We start from the raw sequence: 27138 nt of genomic DNA, 5'->3' as shown, positions 1-27138 counted from the left end.
TCCCAGGAATGAGTCCCCAAATCCCAGGAATGAGCCCCCAAATCCCAGGAATCAGCCCCCAAATCCCAGGAACCAGCCCCCAAATCCCAGGGAATGAGTCCCCAAATCCCAGGAATGAGCCCCCAAATCCCAGGAATGAGCCCCCAAATCCCAGGAATCAGCCCCCAAATCCCAGGAATGAGTCCCCAAATCCCAGGAATGAGTCCCCAAACCCCAGGAATGAGCCCCCAAATCCCAGGAATCAGTCCCCAAATCCCAGGAATCAGCCCCCAAATCCCAGGAATCAGCCCCCAAATCCCAGGAATGATCTCCCAAATCCCAGGAATGAGCCCCCAAACCCCAGGAATGAGTCCCCAAATCCCTGGAATCAGCCCCCAAATCCCAGGAATCAGTCCCCAAATCCCAGGAATCAGCCCCCAAATCCCAGGAATGATCTCCCAAATCCCAGGAATGAGTCCCCAAATCCCAGGAATCAGCCCCCAAATCCCAGGAATCAGCCCCCAAATCCCAGGAATCAGCCCCCAAATCCCAGGAATGAGTCCCCAAACCCCAGGAATCAGCCCCCAAATCCCAGGAATCAGCCCCCAAACCCCAGGAATGAGCTCCCAAATCCCAGGAATGAGTCCCCAAATCCCAGGAATCAGCCCCCAAATCCCAGGAACCAGCCCCCAAATCCCAGGAATCAGCCCCCAAATCCCAGGAATGAGTCCCCAGACCCCAGGAATCAGCCCCCAAATCCCAGGAATGAGTCCCCAAGTCCCCAAATCCCAGGAATCAGCCCCCAAACCCCAGGAATGAGTCCCCAAATCCCAGGAATCATCCCCCAAATCCCAGGAATCAGCCCCCAAATCCCAGGAATCAGTCCCCAAATCCCAGGAATGATCTCCCAAATCCCTGGAATCAGCCCCCAAATCCCAGGAACCAGCCCCCAAATCCCAGGAATGAGCCCCCAAACCCCAGGAATCAGTTCCCAAATCCCAGGAACCAGCCCCCAAATCCCTGGAATCAGTCCCCAAATCCCAGGAATCAGTCCCCAAATCCCAGGAATCAGTCCCCAAATCCCAGGAGTGAGTCCCCAAATCCCAGGAATGAGCCCCCAAATCCCAGGAATCAGCCCCCCAAAAGCATTGCCCCCACTTCCAGCCTCCCCAGGTGCCGGGACCACCCCGGAATTCCGGGAATTCCGGGAATTCCGGGATTTGGGTACCGTTGATGACCTCCTGCCGATCCACCTCGCGCTGGCTCAGGCTGGCCAGGAGCTCCCGGCTGACCGAGTGCTGCCAGCTCTGGGAATTTGGGGAATTCTGCTGCCAGCTCTGGGAATTTGGGGAATTCTGCTGCCAGCTCTGGGAATTCGGGGAATTCTGCTGCCAGCTCTGGGAATTCGGGGGATTTTGGGATTCGGGATCCGCCTCCAGGTCGGGGACGGGGCCCTGCTCGTCCTCCAGGAGGTGCGGGAGGAGGGGGTCGGCCCCGAAGGGAGAGTCCATGCTCCTGGAATTGGGAAAAATCGGGAAAAATTGGGGGGGGAAAAGAGAGGGAAAGGGGGGAAAGGGAGAAATGGGAAACAATGGGGGAAATAGGGAAAAAATGGGGAAAAAAGGAGGGGAAAATGGGAAAACTGGGAATGGGAATTCTGGGGGGGTCGCTCACCTGCGCCCCATCTTTGGCGTGTAAGGGGGGGTGGGATTTTCCAGGGATCTGGAAAAAGAATGGAAAAATCCTCCTGGGGTGTCCCAAAATCCCCAATTTTTCCCCATCCTGACGAGTTCACCCTCAAAATCCAGGGATTCAACCCCAAACCCCATTACAGTCCGTGGATTTTTCCAAGGATTCTGCAGGAATTTGGGACCCGAAGGGAAAAAAACCCTCCATCCATCCCCCTCAGTCCCATTCCCGAAAACCCCAAATCCCAAACATTTCCCCATCCCAATTTCCCCTCCTTTCCCAGACTTCCATCCCAATCCCCAAATCTGGGGCTGGAATTTTGGGAATTTCTGGATTTCCCACCTGTTGGAGAGGCCGGAGGTGCGAAAATTCCCAGAAAACCCCAAATCCCAAACATTCCCCCATCCCAATTTCCCCTCCTTTCCCAGACTTCCATCCCAACCCCCAAACCCGGGGCTGGAATTGTGGGAATTTCGGGAATTTCTGGATTTCCCACCTGTTGGAGAGGCTGGAGGCGCGAAAATTCCCAGAAAACCCGAAATCCCAAACATTCCCCCATCCCAATTCCCCTTCCTTTCCCAGACTTCCATCCCAATCCCCAAATCTGGGGCTGGAATTGTGGGAACTGTGGGAATTCTGGGAATTTCCCACCTGTTGGAGAGGCCGGAGGTGCGAAAATTCCCGAAAAACCCCAAATCCCAAATATTTCCCCATCCCAATTTCCCCTCCTTTCCCAGACTTCCATCCCAACTCCCAAACCCGGGGCTGGAATTGTGGGAATTTTGGGAATTTCTGGATTTCCCACCTGTTGGAGAGGCTGGAGGCGGAGGAGGAGGCCGAGTGCAGCCGGGGGGTGTCGCTCCCGGTGCTCCCGGAATTCCCGGAATTCCCGGTGTCCATGTCCACGTCGCTGCGGGATCGCGGCACGGGCTCGGCGCGCCGGGAGCGCCGCAGCTCCTCCCGCCCCTTCAGCGACTCCGAGCGGCCCAGGCGCACCTCGGGCGGGCAGCTGCTGGGAAACGGGGAAAATCCCGGAATTCCGGCACAAATCCCGGGATTCCAGGCAAAAATCCCGGGATTCCAGGCAAAAATCCCGGGATTCCAGGCAAAAATCCCCAGGAATTAGAGGGAAACCCCCAGATCAGCTGCACCTCGCAGCGGGAGGTGCTGGGAACAGGGAAAATTCTGGAATTCCACAAGAATTCCGGAAAAAAAAAAAAAATCCCACGATTCCAGGCAAAACTCTCCAGGAATTACAGCAGGAATCCCGTGATTCCAGGTGAAACCCCTGGGATTTAGGGAAACCCCCGGGATTTAGGGAAACCCCCCGGGATTTAGGGAAACCCCCGGGATTTAGGGAAACCCCCTGGGATTCAGGTGAACCCCCATGGGATTTAGGTGAAAACCCCAGAATTTTGGGGAAAACCCCTGGATTTTAGGGGAAAACCCAGAATTTTAGGGAAAACCCCAGAATTTAGGGAAAAAAAAACCAGAATTTGGGGAACCCCCCAGGATTTTGGGGAACCCCCCAGGATTTGGGAACCCCCTGGGATTTGGGAACCCCCCGGGATTTAGGGAACACCCCCCGGGATTCAGGACCCCCAGGATCCGGGATTCCTGGGATTCGGGATTCCCAGGATTCGGGATCCCCCCCGGGGATTCGGGAACCCCCCCCAGGATTCGGAAACCCCCCGGGATTTAGGGAACACGCCCTGGGATTCGGGATCCCCGGGATTCGGGATTCCCAGGAATCGGGACCCCTGGGATTTTGGATCCCCAGGATTCGGGATCCCCGGGATTCGGGATCCCCCCCCGGGATTCGGGAACCCCCCCCCAGGATTTTGGATCCCCAGGATTTGGGAACCCCCCGGGATTCGGGAACCCCCAAGGATTTAGGGAACACCCCCTGGGATTCGGGATCCCCGGGATTCGGGATCCCCGGGATTCAGGATTCCCGGGATCCGGGACCCCCGGGATCCGGGATTCCTGGGATCCGGGATCCCCAGAATTCAGGATCCCCAGAATTCGGGATCCCCAGGATCCGGGATCCCCGGGATTCAGGATCCCCGGGATTCAGGGATCCCCAGGATTCAGGATTCCCAGAATTCAGGATCCCCAGAATTCAGGATCCCCAGAATTCGGGATCCCCGGGATTCGGGACCCCCAGAATTCCGGATCTCCGGATCCAGGACCCCCAGAATTCCGGACCCCCAGAATTCCGGACCCCCAGAATTCAGGACCCCCAGAATTCCGGACCCCCAGAATTCGGTATCCCCAGAATTCAAGACCCCCAGGATTCCGGACCCCCAGAATTCCGGATCCCCAGGATTCAGGATCCCCGGGATTCCGGATCCCCAGAATTCAGGACCCCCAGAATTCCGGACCCCCAGAATTCCAGACCCCCAGAATTCCGGACCCCCAGGATCCCGGACCCCCAGAATTCCGGATCCCCCCAGAATTCCGGACCCCCAGAATTCGGTATCCCCAGAATTCCGGACCCCCAGAATTCCGGACTCCCAGAATTCCGGATCCCCCCAGAATTCCGGATCCCCGGGATCCAGGACTCCCAGAATTCCGGACCCCCAGGATTCCGGACCCCCAGATTTCCGGATCCCCAGAATTCCGGATCCCCCCAGAATTCCGGATCCCCCCAGAATTCCGGATCCCCAGAATTCCGGACCCCCAGAATTCCGGACTCCCAGAATTCCGGATCCCCCCAGAATTCTGGACTCCCAGGATCCAGGACCCCCAGAATTCGGTATCCCCAGAATTCCGGACCCCCAGAATTCCGGATCCCCCCAGAATTCCGGATCCCCAGAATTCCGGACCCCCAGGATTCCCGGATCCGGGCCGGTACCTGGCCTCCAGCAGCCCCTCGGGGACGCTGCCGGTGGAGCGGCGCTGCGCCGGGCCCGGCTCCGGCCGCTCGCCGTTCTCAAAGTGCCGGATCATGGTCCGGACGCTGCCCGGCTTCCCGGCTGGAAAAGCGGGAATTCCGGCCGGGATGAGCCCCACTGCCCAGGCCCAAAGCCCAAACTCCCCGCCCGAATTCCCAAATTCCCAAATCCCAGACCTGATCCTGCTTCCCTAAATCCCAAATTCCCAAATATTGACCCTAAATCCCAAATTCCCAAATCCCAAACCTGATCCTGCTTCCCAAATTTTGGTTCCTAAATCCTAAACCCCCAATTTCCCTCCTAAATCCCAAATTCCCAAATCCCAAATTCCCAAATATTGACCCTAAATCCCAAATTCCCAAATCCCACACCTGATCCTGCTTCCCCAAATCCCAAATTCCCAAATCCTGACCCTAAATCCCAAATTCCCAAATCCCAAACCTGATCCTGCTTCCCTAAATCCCAAATTCCCAAATATTGACCCTAAATCCCAAATTCCCAAATCCCAAACCTGATCCTGCTTCCCTAAATCCCAAATTCCCAAATATTGACCCTAAATCCCAAATTCCCAAATCCCAAACCTGATCCTGCTTCCCTAAATCCCAAATTCCCAAATATTGACCCTAAATCCCAAATTCCCAAATCCCAAACCTGATCCTGCTTCCCTAAATCCCAAATTCCCAAATATTGATCCTAAATCCCAAATTCCCAAATCCCAAACCTGATCCTGCTTCCCTAAATCCCAAATTCCCAAATACTGACCCTAAATCCCAAATTCCCAAATATTGACCCTAAATCCCAAATTCCCAAATCCCAAACCTGATCCTGCTTCCCTAAATCCCAAATTCCCAAATCCTGACCCTAAATCCCAAATTCCCAAATCCCAAACCTGATCCTGCTTCCCCAAATCCCAAATTCCCAAATATTGACCCTAAATCCCAAATTCCCAAATCCCAAACCTGATCCTGCTTCCCTAAATCCCAAATTCCCAAATCCCAGACCTGATCCTGCTTCCCTAAATCCCAAATTCCCAAATCCTGACCCTAAATCCCAAATTCCCAAATATTGACCCTAAATCCCAAATTCCCAAATCCCAAACCTGATCCTGCTTCCCTAAATCCCAAATTCCCAAATATTGACCCTAAATCCCAAATTCCCAAATCCCAAACCTGATCCTGCTTCCCAAATTTTGGTTCCTAAATCCTAAACCCCCAATTTCCCTCCTAAATCCCAAATTCCCAAATCCCAAATTCCCAAATCCTGATCCTAAATCCCAAATTCCCAAATCCCAAACCTGATCCTGGTTCCCGAACTTTCCATCCTAAATCCTAAACTCCCAATTTCCCCCCTAAATCCCAAATTCCCAAATCCCAAATTCCCAAATCCCAAATTCCCAAATCCCAAACCTGATCCTAATTCCTGAATTTCCCTTCCTAAATCCCGAAGTTTCCATCCTGAATCCTAAACCCCCAATTTCCCTCCTAAATCCCAAATTGCCAAATCCATCCTGAATCCCAAATCCTGATCCTGAATCCCAAATCCCAACTCCCCCAAATCCTGATCCTGAATCCCAAATCCTGATCCTGAATCCCAAATCCTGATCCTGAATCCCAAATCCTGATCCTAAATCCCAAATCCTGATCCTGAATCCCAAATCCTGATCCTAAATCCCAAATCCCAACTCCCCCAAATTCTCAGGAATTTCATCGGGGAAGAAAGAATGGGAATAAGCCCCAAAAGCAAGAGAGGAAAAAAAAATGAGGAAAAAATGAAGGAAAAGCAACAAAAATTTGGGAATTTTTACCTTCCGTGGGGGACAGGGGGACATGAAATGCTGGAAAACAAAGAGGAGATATCAAAATTCCCAAAATCCCGGGGAAAAACCGGGAATTAGGGAATGCTGATGGGATGAGAACAGGAAAAAAACGGGATGGGAACGCGGGAATGAGGCCAGGATCTGGGAATTCCAGGGGAGCTGAGGGAATTCCAGGGGAAATTCCCAGGAAATTCCCAGGAAAATGGCAGGAAATTCCCAGGAAAATGGCAGGAAATTCCCAGGAAATGGCAGGAAATTCCCAGGAAAATGGCAGGAAATTCCCAGGAAATGGCAGGAAATTCCCAGGAAAATGGCAGGAAATTCCCAGGAAAATGGCAGGAAATTCCCAGGAAATTCCCAGGGGATTCCAGGCGGCCGCCGGCATTCCCGGATTTGGGAATTGCGGAGCACTCACTGCTCTGGGAGCAGCTCCGGGGTTTCCCGATGTATTTCAGGATCGGGTTCTGCCTCTGCTCCTTCTCCTTCCTGGAGCTGCTGCTCTGCTGGGAAAAAGTCCTGGAAGCGCTCGGAATGCCGGGAATTCCCAGCCCAAATCCCAAATTCCCAGCCCAAATCCCAAATTCCCAGCCCAAATCCCAAATTCCCAGCCCAAATCCTGATTTTCCCAGCCCAAATCCCAAATTCCCAGCCCAAATCCCAAATTCCCAGCCCAAATCCCAAATTCCCAGCCCAAATCCCAAATTCCCAGCCCAAATCCCAAATTCCCATCTCAAATCCCGATTTTCCCATCTCAAATCCCAATTTTCCCATCCCAAATCCCAAATTCCCATCCCAAATCCCAATTTTCCCATCCCAAATCCCGATTTTCCCATCCCAAATCCTGAATTCCCCATCCCAAATCCCGAATCCCAGGATTTGGCTCCAAAAATCCCGGAATTCAGGTCTAAAATTCCCAGGACTTGGGTGAAAATTCCCAGAAAATTCCCGGGATTCCCTCCAAAAGCCCCGGGCTGCACTCCGGGGTCTCCCCCCGGAGCTTTTCCCGGGAATCCGCGGCAATTCCCGGGAATTCCCGGCAATTCCCACCTTTTTGGCCTTGGGGAAGAAGGGCAGCCACTTGTCCTTGTCCGGGATCTTCTCGGAGGCTCCGGGATTCCGAGATTCCCGGAATTCCCGGAATTCCCGGGGCTGGATCCCGGCGTGGGCCATGAAGGTGCTGAGGGCGAAGGCCATGGGAGCGCTGGGAAGAGAATTCCAGAGGGTGGGAAGGGCAGAATTCCCAGAAATCCCGGGATTCCGAGGGGATCCGCTGGGAGAGCGGAAAGAGGGAAAACTGGGAATTCCAGGGAAAGGATCCACAGGGAAAACTGGGAATGGGAGGGAAAAGAGGGAAGGGAAAAAGGGAAAAGATTCCACAGGGAAAATCGGGAATGGGCCAAATTCCCAGATTTTTCCCCGCTGGATCCGCTCACCTCCGCTCCTCCTCGTACTTGGAGCTGCGGGAAAAGGAATTCCTTGGATTCTTCCAATCCCAATCCCAAAATTTCCATTCCAGCCCCCGATCCCGTGGGGAATTCCCAAATCCCATCCGGAATTCCCAAATCCCACCGGAATTCCCAAATCCCCTCGGAATTCCCAAATCCCACCGGAATTCCCAAATCCCACCTGAATTCCCAAATCCCACCGGAATTCCCAAATCCCCGGGAATTCCCAAATCCCACCTGAATTCCCAAATCCCACCAGAATTCCCAAATCCCCCAGGAATTCCCAAATCCCCCTGGAATTCCCAAATCCCACCGGAATTCCCAAATCCCCCAAGAATTCCCAAATCCCCCAGGAATTCCCAAATCCCCCGGGAATTCCCAAATCCCACCTGAATTCCCAAATCCCCGGGAATTCCCAAATCCCCCAAGAATTCCCAAATCCCCCGGGAATTCCCAAATCCCCCGGAATTCCCAAATCCCCGGGAATTCCCAAATCCCCCCGGAATTCCCAAATCCCCCGGGAATTCCCAAATCCCCCTAGAATTCCCAAATCCCACCGGAATTCCCAAATCCCAGAATTCCCAAATCCCCCGGGAATTCCGGCTGCTCCACACTCACAGGATGTCCCCGAGGTGCCCCAGCTGCCGCTCGGCCGCCGCCCGCTCCCGGCATTCCCGGCGTTCCCGACATTCCCGGGATTCCCGGGATTCCCGCGGCTCCGGAGCCTTTTCCAGGTGTTTTTCCAGGTGTTTTTCCAGGTGTTTTTCCAGGTGTTTTTCCAGCTGTTCCAGCTGCTCCAGCTGCTGCAGCTCGTTCTCCCCGTAGAGCCCGCCCAGCCCCAGCGTGCGCTTGGCCCTGGGAAATGCCAAAAAACCGGGAATGGCAGCGCCCAAAAATTCCCAAAATTCCCGAAATTCCCAAAATGCGGGATTTGCTGCTTGGTTCTCTGGGAAATGCCAAAAAACCGGGAATGGCAGCGGCCAAAAATTCCCAAAATTCCCGAAATTCCCAAAATGCAGGATTTGCTGCTTGGCCCTGCCGGGAAATGCCAAAAAACCGGGATGGGCAGAGCCCAAATATTCCCAAAATTCCTGAAATTCCCAAAATGCGGGATTTGCTGCTTGGTTCTCTGGGAAATGCCAAAAAACCGGGAATGGCAGAGCCCAAATATTCCCAAAATTCCCGAAATGCGGGATTTGCTGCATGGTTCTCTGGGAAATGCCAAAAAACCGGGATGGGCAGAGCCCAAAAATCTCCCAAAGTCCCAAAATTCCCAAAATTTCCAAATTGCCAGGTCTGCCACATGCTTCTCTGGGAAAAGCAAAAAAAAAAAAAACTGGATTAGCAGCACCCAAAAAATCCCAAAATTCCCAAAATTTGGGATTTTCCTGAGGCTTTGCCCAAAAAAAGAGACAGGAGCTCCTGGAATTCCCAGGATCGGGAATTTTCTGGGATGTTCTGGGATTTTCCTGGGATTTTTCCTGGGGTTTTCCCAGAGTTTTCCTGGGATTTTTTCCGGGATTTTCCTGGGATTTTCTGGGGTTTTCCCAGAGTTTTCCTGGGATTTTTTCCAGGATTTTTCCTGGGATTGTCTGGGGTTTTCCCAGAGTTTTCCTGGGATTTTTTCCAGGATTTTTCCTGAGATTGTCTGGGGTTTTCCCAGAGTTTTCCTGGGATTTTTTCCAGGATTTTTCCTGAGATTGTCTGGGGTTTTCCCAGAGTTTTCCTGGGATTTTTTCCAGGATTTTTCCTGGGATTTTTCCTGGGGTTTTCCCAGAGTTTTCCTGGGATTTTTTCCAGGATTTTCCTGGGATTTTTCCTGGGGTTTTCCCAGAGTTTTCTGGGATTTTTTCCAGGATTTTTCCTGGGATTTTTTCCAGGATTTTTCCTGAGATTGTCTGGGGTTTTCCCAGAGTTTTCCTGGGATTTTTTCCAGGATTTTTCCTGAGATTGTCTGGGGTTTTCCCAGAGTTTTCCTGGGATTTTTTCCAGGATTTTTCCTGGGATTTTTCCTGGGGTTTTCCCAGAGTTTTCCTGGGATTTTTTCCAGGATTTTCCTGGGATTTTTCCTGGGGTTTTCCCAGAGTTTTCTGGGATTTTTTCCAGGATTTTTCCTGGGATTTTTTCCAGGATTTTTCCTGGGATTTTCTGGGGTTTTCCCAGAGTTTTCCTGGGATTTTTTCCAGGATTTTTCCTGAGATTGTCTGGGGTTTTCCCAGAGTTTTCCTGGGATTTTTTCCAGGATTTTTCCTGGGATTTTTCCTGGGGTTTTCCCAGAGTTTTCCTGGGATTTTTTCCAGGATTTTCCCTGGGATTTTCTGGGATTTTCCTGGGATTTTTCCTGGGATTTTCCCAGAGTTTTCCTGGGATTTTTTCCAGGATTTTTCCTGGGATTTTCTGGGGTTTTCCCAGAGTTTTCCTGGGATTTTTTCCAGGATTTTTCCTGGGGTTTTTCCTGGGGTTTTCCCAGAGTTTTCCTGGGATTTTTTCCAGGATTTTCCTGGGATTTTTCCTGGGGTTTTCCCAGAGTTTTCTGGGATTTTTTCCAGGATTTTTCCTGGGATTTTTTCCAGGATTTTTCCTGAGATTGTCTGGGGTTTTCCCAGAGTTTTCCTGGGATTTTTTCCAGGATTTTTCCTGAGATTGTCTGGGGTTTTCCCAGAGTTTTCCTGGGATTTTTTCCAGGATTTTTCCTGGGATTTTTCCTGGGGTTTTCCCAGAGTTTTCCTGGGATTTTTTCCAGGATTTTCCTGGGATTTTTCCTGGGGTTTTCCCAGAGTTTTCTGGGATTTTTTCCAGGATTTTTCCTGGGATTTTTTCCAGGATTTTTCCTGGGATTTTCTGGGGTTTTCCCAGAGTTTTCCTGGGATTTTTTCCAGGATTTTTCCTGAGATTGTCTGGGGTTTTCCCAGAGTTTTCCTGGGATTTTTTCCAGGATTTTTCCTGGGATTTTTCCTGGGGTTTTCCCAGAGTTTTCCTGGGATTTTTTCCAGGATTTTCCCTGGGATTTTCTGGGATTTTCCTGGGATTTTTCCTGGGATTTTCCCAGAGTTTTCCTGGGATTTTTTCCAGGATTTTTCCTGGGATTTTCTGGGGTTTTCCCAGAGTTTTCCTGGGATTTTTTCCAGGATTTTTCCTGGGGTTTTTCCTGGGGTTTTCCCAGAGTTTTCCTGGGATTTTTTCCAGGATTTTTCCCACCTGTAGTCCTGGAGCTGCTCCTGGATTTCCGGGATGACGAATTCCTGCGCCTCCAGCAGCGCCGGCTGCAGCTCGTCGCCGTTCCGCAGGCGGAGCTCTGGGAATGGGGAAATCCGGGAATTCGGGAATTCGGGAATTCCCGGGGCTCAGCCCCAAACCTCTCCCGGTGTCCTGGGATTCCAGGAAAAGTCTGGGAATTCTGGGATCCCAATTGGAGTTCTTTTGGGAATTCTCCAGGTTTTGGGAATGCTCCGGGTGCTCCTCTCTCATTCCCAACTTTCCTGGGCTCCGGGAAAAGTTTGGAATTCCCGAACCCGGCCCTGGGCTCCTTTTCCCAGGGGAAATTCCCAGAATTCCGAACTCACCGATCTCGGCCAGGAGCTGCTCCGGCACCTTCACCCGCAGGGGCTGGAAAAGAGGGAAAAGCATCCCAAAATCCCAGAAATCCATCCCAAAAATCCCGGGGAATCCATCCCAAAATCCCATCCCAAAAACCCGGGAAATCCATCCCAAAAATCCTGGGAAATCCATCCCAAAAACCCGGGAAATCCATCCCAAAAATCCCAGAAATCCATCCCAAAAATCCCGTGAAATCCATCCCAAAAATCCTGGGAAATCCATCCCAAAATCCCATCCCAAAATCCCAGAAATCCATCCCAAAAATCCCGTGAAATCCATCCCAAAAATCCTGGGAAATCCATCCCAAAATCCTGGAAAATTCTCCCCAAATCCTGGGAAATCCATCCCAAAATCCATCCCAAAATCCCATCCCAAAAACCCGGGAAATCCATCCCAAAAATCCTGGGAAATCCATCCCAAAAACCCGGGAAATCCATCCCAAAAATCCATCCCAAAAATCCTGGGGAATCCATCCCAAAATCCCATCCCAAAATCCCAGAAATCCATCCCAAAAATCCTGGGAAATCCATCCCAAAATCCTGGGAAATCCTCCCAAAATCTCTTTAAATCCCCAAAGAATCCCAGGAATTGCGGGGAAATCCCGGGAATTTGCTGACCGCGCTCCTGTCCAGGAAGATGTTCCAGATGTGCCTTCCCAGGGCTCGGGAATCCCTGGAATTGCTCTGCTGGCAGCAAACCTCGGAGCACAGGTGGAACAGCTGCGGGAAAAGCGGGAATTCCGGGAATGCTGAGGAATTCCCGGGAATTCGCCTCCATCCGGACCCCTGGGAACACCCTGGGAGGCGCCAGGGCTTGGGAATGGGATCCCAAGGGGGAGAAAATCCCGGGAATTTTGGGAATTGCTCACCAGAGGAGTGGGGTCGGCCTGGGAGAAGAGGAATCTCAGGAAAACTCCCAAATGGGCCGGGCGGGATTTGAGAATTCCCAAATCCTGGAACACGGAGTCGCTCTGGGAACACGGAGAGGGAAAAGTGGCGGCTGTGCTAGGATCCCAAAAATCCCACCCGGAATCCCCAAAATCCCCTCAGAAATCCCGAAATCCCCTCAGAAATCCCGAAATCCCCTCAGAAATCCCCCCGGAATCCCCAAAATCCCGGAAATCCCCTCAGAAATCCCGAAATCCCCTCAGAAATCCCGAAATCCCCTCAGAAATTCCGAAATCCCCTCAGAAATCCCAAAATCCCCTCAGAAATCCCGAAATCCCCTCAGAAATCCCGAAATCCCCTCAGAAATCCCAAAATCCCCTCAGAAATCCCGAAATCCCCTCAGAAATCCCAAAATCCCCTCAGAAATCCCGAAATCCCCTCAGAAATCCCCGAAATCCCCTCAGAAATCCCGAAATCCCCTCAGAAATCCCGAAATCCCCTCAGAAATCCCGAAATCCCCTCAGAAATCGCCCCGGAATCCCCAAAATCCCCTCAGAAATCCCCAAAATCCCCTCAGAAATCCCCCCGGAATCCCCAAATTCCCCCCGGAATTCCCAGACCCCCCTGGAATTCCCAGACCCCCCGGAATTCCCAGACCCCCCGGAATTCCCAGACCCCCCGGAATTCCCAGATCCCCCGGAATTCCCGCTTTTCCCGGGATTCCCACCTCGCTGCTGCCGCTCCCGGGGTCACAATCCTCCTCGGGGCCGATGATTTGGGGCCTCCCCGATCCCTATCCCAAAAAAAAAAACCGGGATCACGCTCCGGGGAAGGGCTCTGGGGGGTCCCCGTGGGGATTCCCGGGATTTCCTGGGATTCTCCCGGGATTTTCCAGCCCCACCGGATCCGTGGCGAGGCCGAGCACGGGGGAGCTCCGGGGGCTGCCGGGCTGGGAAAAGCCGGAATTCCGGGATACCTGGGGAGAGAAATTTCGGGATCAGGACCCCCAAAAACCCCCCAGGGCAGGCGGGAATCCCAAATTCCCTCGGAATTCCCAGGGAAAACGCCCAGAGAAGGAAAAAGAGCCGGGAATTCTGGGGGATCCCAAATTCCGGGGGGAGTTTCTCCCTCTCCTGGAATTTCCCCCCCCGTTTTCCCAAACTTTTCATGGAGTTTTTCCCAGAATTTTCATCCCCTCTCCCACATTTTTCCTGGAATTATTTCTCCTTCTTTTCCCTGAGTTTTCCCCCATTTCCCCAAACCTTACCTGGAACTTTCCCGAAGTTTCCTTGGGATTTTCACCCCCTTTTCCCGAATTTCCCCTGTCACTTCCCAGTTGTTCCCAGAATTTCCCCAGATTTTCCCGGATTTTTCCCGGATTTCCGCCTCACCTCTGCCAGGGCCGGGAGCCGCTCGGGGCCGGATTCCAGCCCCGGGTCCCCATCCCGGGAATCCCGGGAATCCCGGGAATCCCGGGGGAATCGCCCCGGGAGCTGCGGGGACCCCGCCAGGCTCCGCAGGAATTCCCCTTCCAGGGGCCGGGACCCCAAATCCTGGGAATGGGAACGGCGGGAATGGGGAATTCCCGGGAAACGCGCAGGTGGGAAAGGCAGGAAAGGGCAGCTCCGGGAATTCCCAATGCAGGAATGGGCAATTCCGGGAGCTCCCGGAAAGGCAGCGATGGGAAAATTCCCAGAGCCACTCCCGGAATTCCCACACCCACTCCCGGAATTCCCAGACCCACTCCCGGAATTCCCAGACCCACTCCCAGAATTCTCATATCCATCCCCGGAATTCCCACACCCATTCCCGTATTCCCACTCCCGTAATTCCCAGCCCATTCCCATATTCCCACTCCCAGAATTCCCGTATCCATTCCCAGAATTCCCAGACCCACTCCCAGAATTCCCAGCCCATTCCCATATTCCCACTCCCAGAATTCCCGTATCTATTCCCAGCATTCCCAGATCCATTCCCGTACCCATTCCCACACCCACTCCTGGAATTCCCAGCCCACTCCTGGCATTCCCACACACATTCCCGACCCATTCCCGTACCCACTCCCAGAATTCCCATATCCATCTCCTGAATTCCCACACCCATTCCCATATTTCCACTCCCAGAATTCCCAGACCCACTCCCAGAATTCCCACACCCATTCCCGTATTCCCACTCCCAGACCCATTCCCGTACCCACTCCCGGAATTCCCAGCCCATTCCCGTATTCCCGCTCCCAGAATTCCCGTATCCATTCCCAGCATTCCCAGATCCATTCCCGTACCCACTCCTGGAATTCCCAGCCCACTCCCGGCGTTCCCGGCCCATTCTCGGCCCATTCCTGGAATTCCCAGCCCACTCCCAGCATTCCCAGCCCACTCCCGGTGTTCCCGGCCCACTCCTGGAATTCCCAGCCCACTCCTGGAATTCCTGGCCTATTCCTGTGCCCATTCCCAGCCCACTCCCGGTGTTCCCGGTATTCCCGGTGTTCCCGGAATTCCCGGTATTCCCGGTTCCCCGTACCTCCTGCAGCACCTTGAGCTGCAGCTGCCCCAGGCGCCGCCGCGCCGCCTCCAGCTGCTCCTGCCCCGCCGTGCCCGCCTGGCAGCGCTGCGGGCACCGGGAACCGGGAATGGGCACCGGGAATGGGCACCGGGAATGCGGGAATGGGCACCGGGAATGGGCACCGGGAATGTGGGAATGGGACACGGGAATGGGACACGGGAATCCGGGAATGGGATATGGAATGGGCACCGGGAATGCGGGAATGGGATACGGGAATGGGCACCGGGAACCGGGAATGGGCACCGGGAATGGGCACCGGGAATGTGGGAATGGGATACGGGAATGGGCACCGGGAACCGGGAATGGGCACCGGGAATGGGCACCGGGAATGTGGGAATGGGCACCGGGAATGGGCACCGGGAATCCGGGAATGGGCACCGGGAATGGGCACCGGGAATTCGGGAATGGGCACCGGGAATGGGCACCGGGAATGCGGGAATGGGCACCGGGAATGGGCACCGGGAATGCGGGAATGGGATACGGGAATGGGCACCGGGAATTTGGGAATGGGATACGGGACGGGCACCGGGAATTCGGGAATGGGACAGAGGGAACCGGGAATGCAGGAATGGGACATGGGAATGAGAGACGGGAATGAGAGATGGGAATGTGGGAATGGGACACGGGACGGGCACCGGGAACCGGGAATGGGACATGGGAATGGGCACCGGGAATGTGGGAATGGGACACGGGACGGGCACCGGGAACCGGGAATGGGCACCGGGAATGGGCACCGGGAATTCGGGAATGGGCACCGGGAATGGGCACCGGGAATGTGGGAATGGGATACGGGAATGGGCACCGGGAATTCGGGAATGGGCACCGGGAATGGGCACCGGGAATGTGGGAATGGGATACGGGAATGGGCACCGGGAATTCGGGAATGGGACATGGAATGAGAGACGGGAATTCGGGAATGGGACACGGAACAGGCACCGGGAATGTGGGAATGGGACACGGAATGGGCACCGGGAATGTGGGAATGGGACATGGGAATGAGAGACGGGAATGTGGGAATGAGACATGGAATGGGCACCGGGAATTCGGGAATGGGACACGGAACGGGCACCGGGAATGAATCCGGGAATGAGACGAACGGGCACCGGGAATGGGACAGAGGGCACCGGGAAATCCGGGAAAACACGGGAATCAGACACAGCAGTCAGCAGGAAAGGCAGGAACGAGGCACAACAGTCACCGGGAAACCCGGGAATCGGACAGAAGAGTCACCGGGAAACCCGGGAATGACACACAACAGTCACCGGGAAACACGGGAAACAACAAAAAACACGGAAAATGGGACAGGACACTCACTGGGAAATCCAGGGAACACGGGAATGACACACAACAGTCACCCGGAAATCCCCAGAAGCAAATAAACAACCACCAGGAAATCCCAGAAAAAACACCCCAGGAAATCCCAAAAAAAGTGAAAACCCCCCAGGACATTCCCAGGGAATTCCCCAGAAGGCGCCAGAGGAGCGGGAAGAGGGAAAGCGAGGCGGCACCTGGAGCTCGGCCTCGGCCTGGCGCAGCATCTTCCGCAGGATCTGCGCCGCGTGCCTCCGCACCTCCGGGTCCTGCGGGAACGGCGGGAATGCGGGAATGACGGGAATGACAGCGGGAACGGTGGGAATGACGGGAATGACAATGGGAATGACGGCGGGAATAACGGGAATGACGGTGGGAATGATGGGAATGACGGCGGGAATAACGGGAATGACAGCGGGAATAACGGGAATGACAATGGGAATGACAGCGGGAATAACGGGAATGACAGCGGGAATGACGGGAATGACAGCGGGAATGACAGCGGGAATAACGGGAATGACAGCGGGAACGGCGGGAATGCGGCGGGAATGACGGCGGGAATGACAGTGGGAATAACGGGAATGACAGCGGGAATGACGGGAATGATGGCGGGAATGACGGGAATGACAGCGGGAATGACGGGAATGCAGTGGGAATGACGGGAATGACAGCGGGAATGACGGGAATGACGGCGGGAATGACAGCGGGAATGACGGTGGGAATGACAGCGGGAATGACAGCGGGAATAACGGGAATGACGGCGGGAATGGTGGGAATGACGGCGGGAATGATGGCGGGAATGACGGGAATGACAATGGGAATGACAGCAGGAATGACGGCGGGAATGACGGGAATGACAGCGGGAATGACAGCAGGAATGAGAGCGGGAATAACAGGAATGACGGGAATGATGGCGGGAATGATGGGAATGACAATGGGAATGACAGCGGGAATAACGGGAATGACAGCGGGAATGACAATGGGAATGGGGGGATGAAACGGGAATGAGGGGATAACGGCATAATGGGAATAACAGGAATGGTGGAATAATGGGAATAACAGGATAATGGGATAATGGGAATAACAGGATAATGGGATAATGGGAATAATAGGAATGGGGGGGAGGGTGGAATTAATGGGTATAGTGGGAATGGGATAATGGGAATGTGAACAGGAACAAGAATAATGGGAATAATGGGAATGGGATGGCAATGGGAACGGGTATGAGGGGGTTGGGATCCGCTCAGGGAATCCCGGGATCTCCTGGGGGAGTTTTGGGGTCACTTGAGGGAATTCCGGGCTCCCTCTGGAATTCCGGGCTCCCTCTGGAATTCCGGGCTCCCTCCGGAATTCCGGGGCTCACCTGGAGGGGCCTGGGCTCCGTGATGAGCTGGGGGGGCCCCTGGGGACACCCCGAGGGCTCCGGCTCCGGCTGGGATCCCGGAATTCCCGTGGGTCCGGGCGCGGATCCCAGCAGGGTCAGGGCCACGTAGGCGCCGGCTGGAAACAGAACGGGACACGGGAACGTCAGCAGGAATTCCAGGAAAAGTCTGGGATAAAGGGGCTGGGAGCGGGGCTCGCAGGGAAAACTGACACAGGAAGAAATTCCAGGCAAAAAATTCCAGGAGAAGGATTTCCTGGAAAAATTTGGGGTGAGGGGTGATGAGGGGAATTCCAAAAATCAGCTGGGAAAAGGGAGCGAGAAGGATCTCCAGGAAAATGGGGGGGAAAAGGATTTCCAGGAAATACCTGGGGTAAAGGGGGTGAGAAAGATTCCCGGGAAAAACTTGGGAAAAGAGGTGAGAAGGATTCCCAGGGAGAATTTCCAGGAAAAAATTTCCAGGAGAACTGGGAGTGGGAAGCATTTCCAGGGAGAATTTGGGATGAGGGACAAGAAGGATTTCCTGGAAAAACACGGGGAAAAGGGGCTGGAAACACCTCCAGGCTCCCCCCAAATTCCCAAAGGATGGAAAACCCTCTCCCCTTCGCTCAGCCCCGCCTTTCCCCACGGAACGGGACGAGAATTCCCAGAATTCCATCCCAAACTCACACTTGATCAACTTCACCACCTCCAGGTGGGAGCTGTTGGCCACCATGGTCCCGTTCACCTGGAAGAGCCGGGACAGGGCTGGGCAAGGGCCGGGAAACGGGAATTTTCCCCGGGAACGCGGGGAGGCCGCCGGGAACGCGGGAGTCGGGAACGCGCACCTTGAGGATCCGGTCGCCCTCCTGCAGCCCGGCCCTCATGGCAGCCCCACCTGGACACGGGCAGGGGTCAGGAGCACATCCCACATTCCCTCCGGAATATTCCACAGGGACCCGCGCCCCCTCGGCCCCATCCCTGCCAATCCCAAAGCAAAACCCCCAAACCCGGAGCACTTCCCAAGGAAAACCCCATTTCTCCCACGTTTTCCCTCATTTTCCCACATTTTCTCTATTTTCCCGCCATTTTCCCTCATTTTCCCCATGCTTTTCCCTCATTTTCCCACATTTTCTCTATTTCCCCACCATTTTCCCACATTCCCTCCGGAATATTCCACAGGGACCCCCGCCCCCTCGGCCCCATCCCTGCCAATCCCAAAGCAAAACCCCCAAACCCGGAGCACTTCCCAAGGAAAACCCCATTTCTCCCACATTTTCCCTCATTTTCCCACATTTTCTCTATTTTCCCGCCATTTTCCCCACACTTTTCCCTCATTTTCCCCATGCTTTTCCATCATTTTCCCACATTTTCTCTATTTCCCCACCATTTTCCCACATTTCCTCCGGAATATTCCACAGGGACCCGCCGCCCCCTCGGCCCCATCCCTGCCAATCCCAAAGCAAAACCCCCAAACCCGGAGCACTTCCCAAGGAAAACCCCATTTCTCCCACATTTCCCTTCCATTTTCCCACATTTTCTCTATTTTCCCGCCTTTTTCCTGTCGTTTCCCCCAGTTTTCCCACGTTTTCCCCACACTTGCCCATTTTCTGAATTTTCCTGCGGTTTTCCCCACAATTTCCCACATTTCCCCCATTTTCTCTGTTTTCCCTCCACCTCCCCCTCATTTTCTGTCCGTTTTTCCCTCATTCTCTCCATTTTTCCAATTTCCCGCCATTTTCTCCCCCGTTTTCCCGCCATTTTCTCCCCCGTTTTCCCGCCATTTTTCTCCATTTTCTCCCCCATTTTCCTCCTTTTTCCCCCATTTTCTCCCCCAAGCTGAGGCTGGGGATGGATGAGGGCACCCCTGGGCATTGTCTGGCCATCCCCATGTCCAACCCGTGTCTGTCTGTCCATCCCTGTGTCCATCCCTGTGTCCAGCCCCGTGTCCGTCTGTCCATCCTCGTGTCCGTCTGTCCATCCCTGTGTCCATCCCCGTGTCCGTCTGCCCATCCCCGTGTCCATCCCCGTGTCCATCCCCATGTCCATCCCCATGTCCGTCCGTCCATCCCCGTGTCCATCCCCGTGTCCGTTTGTCCATCCCTATGTCCATCCCCGTGTCCATCCCCGTATCTGTCTGTCCATCCCCGTATCTGTCTGTCCATCCCCGTGTCCATCCCCGTGTCCATTCCCGTGTCCGACTGTCCATCCCCGTGTCCATCCCCGTGTCCATCCCCGTGTCCATCCCCGTATCTGTCTGTCCATCCCCGTGTCCATCCCCGTGTCCATCCCCGTGTCCATCCCCGTATCTGTCTGTCCATCCCCGTGTCCATCCCCATGTCCATCCCCGTGTCCGACTGTCCATCCCCGTGTCCATCCCCGTGTCCGTCTGTCCATCCCCGTGTCCATCCCCGTGTCAGTCTGTCCATCCCTGTGTCCATCCCCATGTCCGTCTGTCCATCCCCGTGTCCATCCCCGTGTCAGTCTGTCCATCCCTGTGTCCATCCCCATGTCCGTCTGTCCATCCCCCTGTCCATCCCCGTGTCCAGTCCCGTGTCCATCCCCGTGTCCATCCCCATGTCCGTCTGTCCATCCCCGTGCCCATCCCCGTGTCCATCCCCGTGTCCATTCCCGTGTCCGTCTGTCCATCCCCATGTCCATCCCCATGTTCATCCCCGTGTCCATTCCCGTGTCCGTCTGTCCATCCCCGTGCCCATCCCCGTGTCCATCCCCGTGTCCGTCTGTCCATCCCCGTGTCCATCCCCGTGTCCGTCTGTCCATCCCCGTGTCCATCCCCGTGTCCGTCTGTCCATCCCCGTGTCCGTCTGTCCGTCCCCGTGTCCGGCGGCGCCCACCTGGCCGCACGGACTGCACGAGCACGACGCGGTCGCCGCTGACGGTGAAGCCGAAGCCATGCTGGTCCCGCTGGATGATCACGCAGCGCTGCACCAGCCCTGCGCACACGGACACGGACACACGGACACGGGACACGGACACGGGACACGGACACGGGACACGACACACGGACACGGACAGGGGACAGAGGGACAGGAGCAAGGTGAGGAATGAGGCTCTGCAGTCCGGCTTTGGCCCTGAGGAACCCCCGGTACCGGGGCTTGCAAGGCCTTGGGGTCACTGTCCAGCCCTGGCCACCAGCTCCTGTGGCCACCCATTGTCCAGCCCTGACCTCCAGCTCCTGTGGCCACCAGCTCCTGTGGCCACCCACTGTCCAGCCCTGGCCACCAGCTCCTGTGGCCACCCACTGTCCAGCCCTGACCTCCAGCTCCTGTGGCCACCAGCTCCTGTGGCCACCCACTGTCCAGCCCTGGCCACCAGCTCCTGTGGCCACCCACTGTCCAGCCCTGACCTCCAGCTCCTGTGGCCACCCACTGTCCAGCCCTGGCCACCAGCTCCTGTGGCCACCCTCTGTCCAGCCCTGACCTCCAGCTCCTGTGGCCACCCATTGTCCAGCCCTGACCTCCAGCTCCTGTGGCCACCCACTGTCCAGCCCTGACCTCCAGCCCCTGTGGCCACCCACTGTCCAGCCCTGACCTCCAGCCCCTGTGGCCACCCACTGTCCAGCCCTGACCTCCAGCCCCTGTGGCCACCCACTGTCCAGCCCTGACCTCCAGCCCCTGTGGCCACCAGCTCCTGTGGCCACCCATTGTCCAGCCCTGACCTCCAGCCCCTGTGGCCACCCATTGTCCAGCCCTGGCCTCGTGGTCACTGCATTGTCCCTTGTGGGACCCCAAATCCCAACGGAAGGTCTGGATCCGCATCCTGGCCGTGAGTGACCCCGAGTGACCCTGAGTGACCAATGAGTGACCCTGAATGACCCCGAGTGACCAATGAGTGACCCTGAATGACCCTGAGTGACCACTGAATGACCCCGAGTGACCAATGAGTGACCCTGAATGACCCTGAGTGACCAATGAGTGACCCCGAGTGACGCTGAGTGCCGGAATTCCCGGAATTCCCGGAATTCCCGGGCAGTTCCCACCTGTGGATTCCGAGGCGTCCGAGGGCTGCCGGCCGTGGCCGGGGGATCTTCGCTCCGAGGGGGAATCGCCCAGGGCCGAGGAGAGGCCGCTCAGCCTGGGAATTCGGGAATTGGGGAATTCGGGAATTGGGGAACGCCGGACACGACCCCCGGTCACCCCCAGAGAGCCGGAGAGGAGCCCTGGCAGATCCCAAATCCCCCTGGCAGATCCCAAATCCACCCAGGATCAGATCCCAAATCCCCCCAGGATCAGATCCCAAATCCCCCCAGGATCAGATCCCAAATCCCCGCTGGGATCAGATCCCAAATTCCCCTGGCAGATCCCAAATCCCCCTGGGATCAGATCCCAAATTCCCCTGGCAGATCCCAAATCCCCCTGGGATCAGATCCCAAATCCCCCCTGGGATCAGATCCCAAATCCCCCCTGGGATCAGATCCCAAATTCCCCTGGCAGATCCCAAATTCCCCCTGGATCCCCCTTTTCTCCGGGATCAGCTCCCCCTAAGGAAAAAAATCCCTGGAAAAGCCCCTCAGGATTTTCCAGCCCCTTTTCCATGAGCAGCCGCAGAGCTGGGCCCTGCCCTGGACATTCCCGGCCAATCCGCAGGAAAATCGGGATTAACCCTCGGGATTATCCAGGGCCCAGCCCAGGTCAGCCCTTTTTATCCACCCAAAATCTCTTGTTTTTCCCAAAAATCCCCAAATTCCGGGATCCGCGGCATTCCCGAGACGCTTTTCCTTCAAAACCGCAATTCCAGGAATGCCCAAATCCCAGCCAGGGGATCCAAAGGGATCCAGAGGCTTCTCCTGCCCCTCTGGAAGCAGCCAGGGCTTAACGAGGCTATAAAAAAGTCATTTAATTCGGCTTAATTAAAGCTCCTTAATTGCCTCGGGGGCGGCCGAGCCAGGGCAATTCCCACAATTCCCATTCCAGCGGCACCTCCGGAAGGACCCAGCCCCGCTCTCCCTTCCCAAGTCCCAAAAATTCAAAATTCCCAAAAAACCGAAGCTTGGAATGGGAAAAAATTCCCTTTTCCCAACATTTCTGCCCACCGGGTTCCCTCCGGAGACAGGTTTGGAATCCCCAGCTGGAAAATCCCACGGAAACCTGGGATAAACCAGGGTTGAAAGCAGGAAAAAAGGGGGGAAATCCCATTTTCCGACTTTTCTGACCACGCCGTGGCTTTCCAAGGAAAAGCAGAATTCCAGGGGCAGCTGGGAGGACCTGGAGGGCTCTTCCCAGAAAATTCCCGAGTGTTTTTATCGGGAATGCTGCAGGACAAAGCCGCAATTCCCGGCTCTTCCCTCAACCCCAAACCCTGCCGTTCATTCCCGGGTTGTTTTTTGGGAATGTCCCCCAGGAAATCCGGGATCTCCGAGGAGCCGCCACCGAATTTCACGGGAACAAACCCGAATTCCCAAACCCCTTTCCCACACAACTTTGGCCTTCCATTCCCAAATTAACAAAAAACTCGGGATCTCAGGGAAAGTTTTTGCTTTCCCACATTCCGAGGGCGGCCGCCGAGTCCTGGGAGGAATTCCGGGAGTTTGGATCCCGCTGGAATTTCTCCTCGGATTTGCAACATTTGGTTCCCTCCCTGCCGGGGGCTGCGGCTCCGCTGCTCTCCCTGGAAAAACACCAGGAAAACCACGGAGAGACCGGAGAAACACGGGAATATTTTCCCATTTTTCCTGCTTTAAACCCGGGTTTATCCCTGGTTTCCATGGGATTTTCCAGCTGGGAATTCCAATCCTGCTGTGGGAAGAGATGGGAAGGAGGCCAGGGGTCAGAAATGTTGGGAAACGGGTTTTTTCCCCATTTTTCCCGCTTGAAACCCTGATTTATCCCAGATTTCCATGGGATTTTCCAGCTGGGAATCCCAAAGCCTTTTTTGGGAAGGGGATCCCAACGGAACGCCACCGTCCGGAGCGATCCCAAATGTTGGGAAAACGGGAGTTTTTCCCGTTTTGTTTTTCAGTTGGTCGGGGTTTTTTTTCGGGAATTCTCCACGGGAATTCTCCAGGAAGAATTCCCGGCGGGGTAATGATTAACGGAGCCGCTCCTGGGGAAGTGGGAAGTGGCAGAGCTGGTTGGGCCGGAATTCCGGCTCCTGGAATTCCCTGTCCCGGGGGGATCCTCTCCCCATTCCCGCAGAATTCGCAGCTGGGAGGATCCTGAAATCCCCGGGATGAGGCACTTCCAGGGATGGGGAATCCATGGAATAACCTGGGCAGGATCCAGGAATGGGCCCTGGAATCCCAAATGAACCAGCCCAGGGAATCCTGGAATTCTCTGGGCTGGGAAAAGCAGGAAAAATCCCCAGGATCTGGTGGGAAAACGATCCCTGAAATTCCCGGGATCTGCCTCTCTCCCAGGCCCCCAAATCCCTCATTTCCCACCCAAATCCACGTGGGAAATGCCGTGGCTGGAGCAAAGATCCCAATCCAAGAATTCTCGGCCAAATTCCTGAATTTATCCCAGAAAAAGCTCCAGGGTTTTCCAAGGGTTTATCCCACCAAAAAAAATCCCCAAATTTGGTGTAAAATGGAGCCAAACAAACTGGGAAAAAGCCAATCCCCGGTGGTGGATATTGGAAATATCCCAAAAATCAGGGAAGTTCGGGATATTCCCCCCCACTCCCCAAATCCGGGAGTTTTATCCCAAAACGCTGCTCCCCTGAGGGATTCATGGAAATACGGGATGGGCTGAGTCCCACCATTCCCAAAATCCTGGAATTTTATCCCAAATTCCCGTCTTTCCCCCTAAGGAATGGGGTGAGGGCTACAGGGCGAGCGGAGCCCCCTCCCAGAGCCTCAAAATCCCAGAATTTCACCCCAAAACACCCCAAATCCTGACATTTCACCCCAAATCCTGACATTTCACCCCGAATCCTGACATTTCACCCCAAATTCTGACATTTCACCCCAAAACACCACAGGGACCAAGTGCGGAGTCCCGGATGAGCTGAGCCCCCTCCTCTAAGCCCCCAAATCCCAGAATTTCACCCCAAAACACCCCAAATCCTGACATTTCACCCCGAATCCCAGGATTTCACCCCAAACCACCCCAAATCCCAGGATTTCACCCCAAATCCCGGCATTTCACCCCAAACTGCTGCTTTTCCCCGCAGGACCGCCCTGGCAGCTCTCGGAGCAGCGGAGCCTCCTCCCAGAGCCCCAAAATCCTAGGATTTCACCCCAAACCCCAGCGCCCGCTTCCAGAGCCCCCAAACCCCTGGATTTCACCCCAAAACCCCCGGATTTCACCCCAAACCCGCCGGATTTCACCCCAAACGCTGTTCCCGCTCCCAGAGCCCCAAAACCCCTGGATTTCACCCCAAAACCCCCGAATTTCCCCCCAAACCCCCCGGATTTCCCCCCAAACCCCGTTCCCACTCTCAGAGCCCCAAAACCCCCAGATTTCCCCCCAAACCCCTCACCCGCTCCCACAGCCCCAAATCCCCGGATTTCCCCCCAAACCCCCGGGTTCCCTCAAACCCCCAGATTTCCCCCCAAACCCCTCACCCGCTCCCACAGCCCCAAACCCCCGGGTTCCCCCCAAACCCCCGATTTCCCCCCAAGCCCCGGTTCCCCCGGATTTCCCCAAGCCCCGTTTCCCCGATTTCCCCCAAGCCCCGGGTTCCCCCGGATTTCCCCAAGCCCCGGTTCCCCGATTTCCCCCAAGCCCCGGTTCCCCCGGTTCCCCCCCAAGCCCCGGGTTCCCCCGGGTTTCCCCAAGACCCGGTTCCCCGATTTCCCCCCAAGCCCCGGGTTCCCCCGATTCGCCCCCAAGCCCTGGTTCCCCCGATTTGCCCCCAAACCCCGGGTTCCCCCGGGTTCCCCCCAAGCCCCGGTTCCCCGGGTTCCCCCGGGTTCCCCCAACCCCCCGGTTCCCCCGGATTTCCCCAAGCCCCGGTTCCCCGGGTTCCCCCGGGTTCCCCCAACCCCCCGGTTCCCCGGGTTCCCCCGGATTCCCCCCCAAGCCCCGGTTCCCCGGGTTCCCCCCAAGCCCCGGTTCCCCGAGTTCCCCCCAAACCCCGGGTTCCCCCCGGTTCCCCCGATTCCCCCCAAACCCCGGGTTCCCCCGGGTTTCCCCAACCCCCCGGTTCCCCGGGTTCCCCCGGATTCCCCCCCAAGCCCCGGTTCCCCGGGTTTCCCCAAGCCCCGGTTCCCCGGGTTCCCCCCGGCCGTACCTGTCCGGGGCCTGCGGAGGCCGCACGCTCATGGCGCGGCTCCCTCAGGGCCGGGCCCGGCGCCGCCGCCCCGGCCCCGCCACCATCCCCGGCCCGGCGGCCGCGGGGCCCGAGCGAGCCCCGGCCCGAGCGAGCCCCGGCCCGAGCGAGCCCCGGCCCGGAGCGCTCGGTGCCGGTCCGGGAGCGCTCGGTGCCGGTCCCGGGGCGCTCGGTGCCGGGCCCGGAGCGCTCGGTGCCGGTCCCGGAGCGCTCGGTGCTTGTCCCGGAGCGCTCGGTGCGGGTCCCGGAGCGCTCGGTGCTTGTCCCGGGGCGCTCGGTGCCGGTCCGGGAGCGCTCGGTGCCGGGCCCGGAGCGCTCGGTGCCGGTCCGGAGCGCTCGGTGCCGGGCCCGGAGCGCTCGGTACCGGTCCGGGAGCGCTCGGTACCGGCCCGGAGCGAGCCCCGGCCCGGAGCGCTCGGTACCGGCCCGGAGCGCTCGGTACCGGTCCGGGAGCGCTCGGTACCGGCCCGGCCCGGCCCGGCTCTGGGGCGCGGCCCCTCCCGGCGGGGGCCGGGCTGCGGAGAGCCCCGGGAGCAGCTCCAGCCCCGGGAGCAGCTCCAGCCCCGGGAGCAGCTCCAGCCCCGGCCCGGCAGCGCCAATCCCGGCCCGGGGCTGCTGCCAATCCCGGCCGGCCCGGCCCCCACGGCGCCGGGAGATCCAACCCCGGCCCGGAGCTCCAATCCCCGGGCTCGTTCAGCCCCGGGCAGCGCCAATCCCGGCCCCGGAGCTCCAATCCCCGGCCGGGGCAGCTCCAATCCCCGGCCCCGGAGCTCCAACCCCCGGGCTCGTTCAGCCCCGGAGCTCCAATCCCGGCCCGGGGCAGCTCCAATCCTGGCCCCGGAGCTCCAATCCCGGCCCGGGGCAGCTCCAATCCCCGGCCCGGAGCTCCAATCCCCGGGCTCGTTCAGCCCCGGGCAGCGCCAATCCCGGCCCCGGAGCTCCAATCCCGGTCCGGGAACTCCAATCCCCGGCCCCGGAGCTCCAATCCCGGTCCGGGAACTCCAATCCCCGGCCCCGGAGCTCCAATCCCCGGCCGGGGCAGCGCCAATCCCGGCCCGGGGCAGCTCCAACCCCGGCCGGGGCAGCTCCAATCCCCGGGCTCGTTCAGCCCCGGGCAGCTCCAATCCCCGGCCCGGGAGATCCAACCCCGGCCCTGGGGCAGCTCCAATCCCCGGGCTCGTTCAGCCCCGGAGCTCCAATCCCGGCCCGGGGCAGCTCCAACCCCGGCCGGGGCAGCTCCAACCCCGGCCCCGGAGCTCCAATCCCGGCCCGGGGCAGCTCCAACCCCGGCCGGGGCAGCTCCAACCCCGGCCCCGGAGCTCCAATCCCCAGCCCGGGGCAGCTCCAAACCCCGGCCCCGGAG

General features: G+C 56.7%; 1 protein-coding gene across 12 annotated transcripts in view; it reads right to left on the bottom strand.

Annotated features, from left to right (window-relative positions):
• The window catches only part of LOC110476882 (rho guanine nucleotide exchange factor 11), a 48691-nt gene extending 22801 nt beyond the window's left edge, over positions 1-25890 (bottom strand). For 6 of the 12 annotated variants that reach the window (XM_085560911.1, XM_085560916.1, XM_085560917.1 and 3 more), the window contains exons 1-24: positions 25737-25890; positions 21544-21638; positions 20399-20497; positions 18392-18441; positions 18234-18291; positions 17547-17683; positions 16381-16452; positions 14831-14917; positions 13702-13863; positions 13212-13286; positions 13038-13103; positions 12292-12393; positions 12041-12142; positions 11390-11432; positions 11025-11121; positions 8445-8681; positions 7815-7838; positions 7429-7582; positions 6797-6884; positions 6370-6399; positions 4526-4646; positions 2474-2680; positions 1654-1701; positions 1208-1494 (exon numbers count right to left, since the gene is read on the bottom strand). In XM_085560911.1, coding sequence (XP_085417037.1) covers positions 1208-1494; positions 1654-1701; positions 2474-2680; positions 4526-4646; positions 6370-6399; positions 6797-6884; positions 7429-7582; positions 7815-7838; positions 8445-8681; positions 11025-11121; positions 11390-11432; positions 12041-12142; positions 12292-12393; positions 13038-13103; positions 13212-13286; positions 13702-13863; positions 14831-14917; positions 16381-16452; positions 17547-17683; positions 18234-18291; positions 18392-18441; positions 20399-20497; positions 21544-21638; positions 25737-25768 — 2473 coding nt within the window. In that variant the 5' untranslated portion in view covers positions 25769-25890. Of the gene's footprint in view, positions 1-1207; positions 1495-1653; positions 1702-2473; positions 2681-4525; positions 4647-6369; positions 6400-6796; positions 6885-7428; positions 7583-7814; positions 7839-8444; positions 8682-11024; positions 11122-11389; positions 11433-12040; positions 12143-12291; positions 12394-13037; positions 13104-13211; positions 13287-13701; positions 13864-14830; positions 14918-16380; positions 16453-17546; positions 17684-18233; positions 18292-18391; positions 18442-20398; positions 20498-21543; positions 21639-23048; positions 23172-25736 lie in introns of all 12 variants that reach the window. The other 6 variants (XM_085560922.1, XM_085560913.1, XM_085560912.1 and 3 more) reach the window with 6 other exon arrangements.
• Positions 25891-27138: the final 1248 nt, after the last annotated feature.

This window comes from Lonchura striata, chromosome 25 (assembly GCF_050655825.1).
Source record: "Lonchura striata isolate lonStrDom1 chromosome 25, ASM5065582v1, whole genome shotgun sequence".
Taxonomy (NCBI): domain Eukaryota; kingdom Metazoa; phylum Chordata; class Aves; order Passeriformes; family Estrildidae; genus Lonchura; species Lonchura striata.
This window is presented reverse-complemented; position numbering and strand designations above follow the sequence as displayed.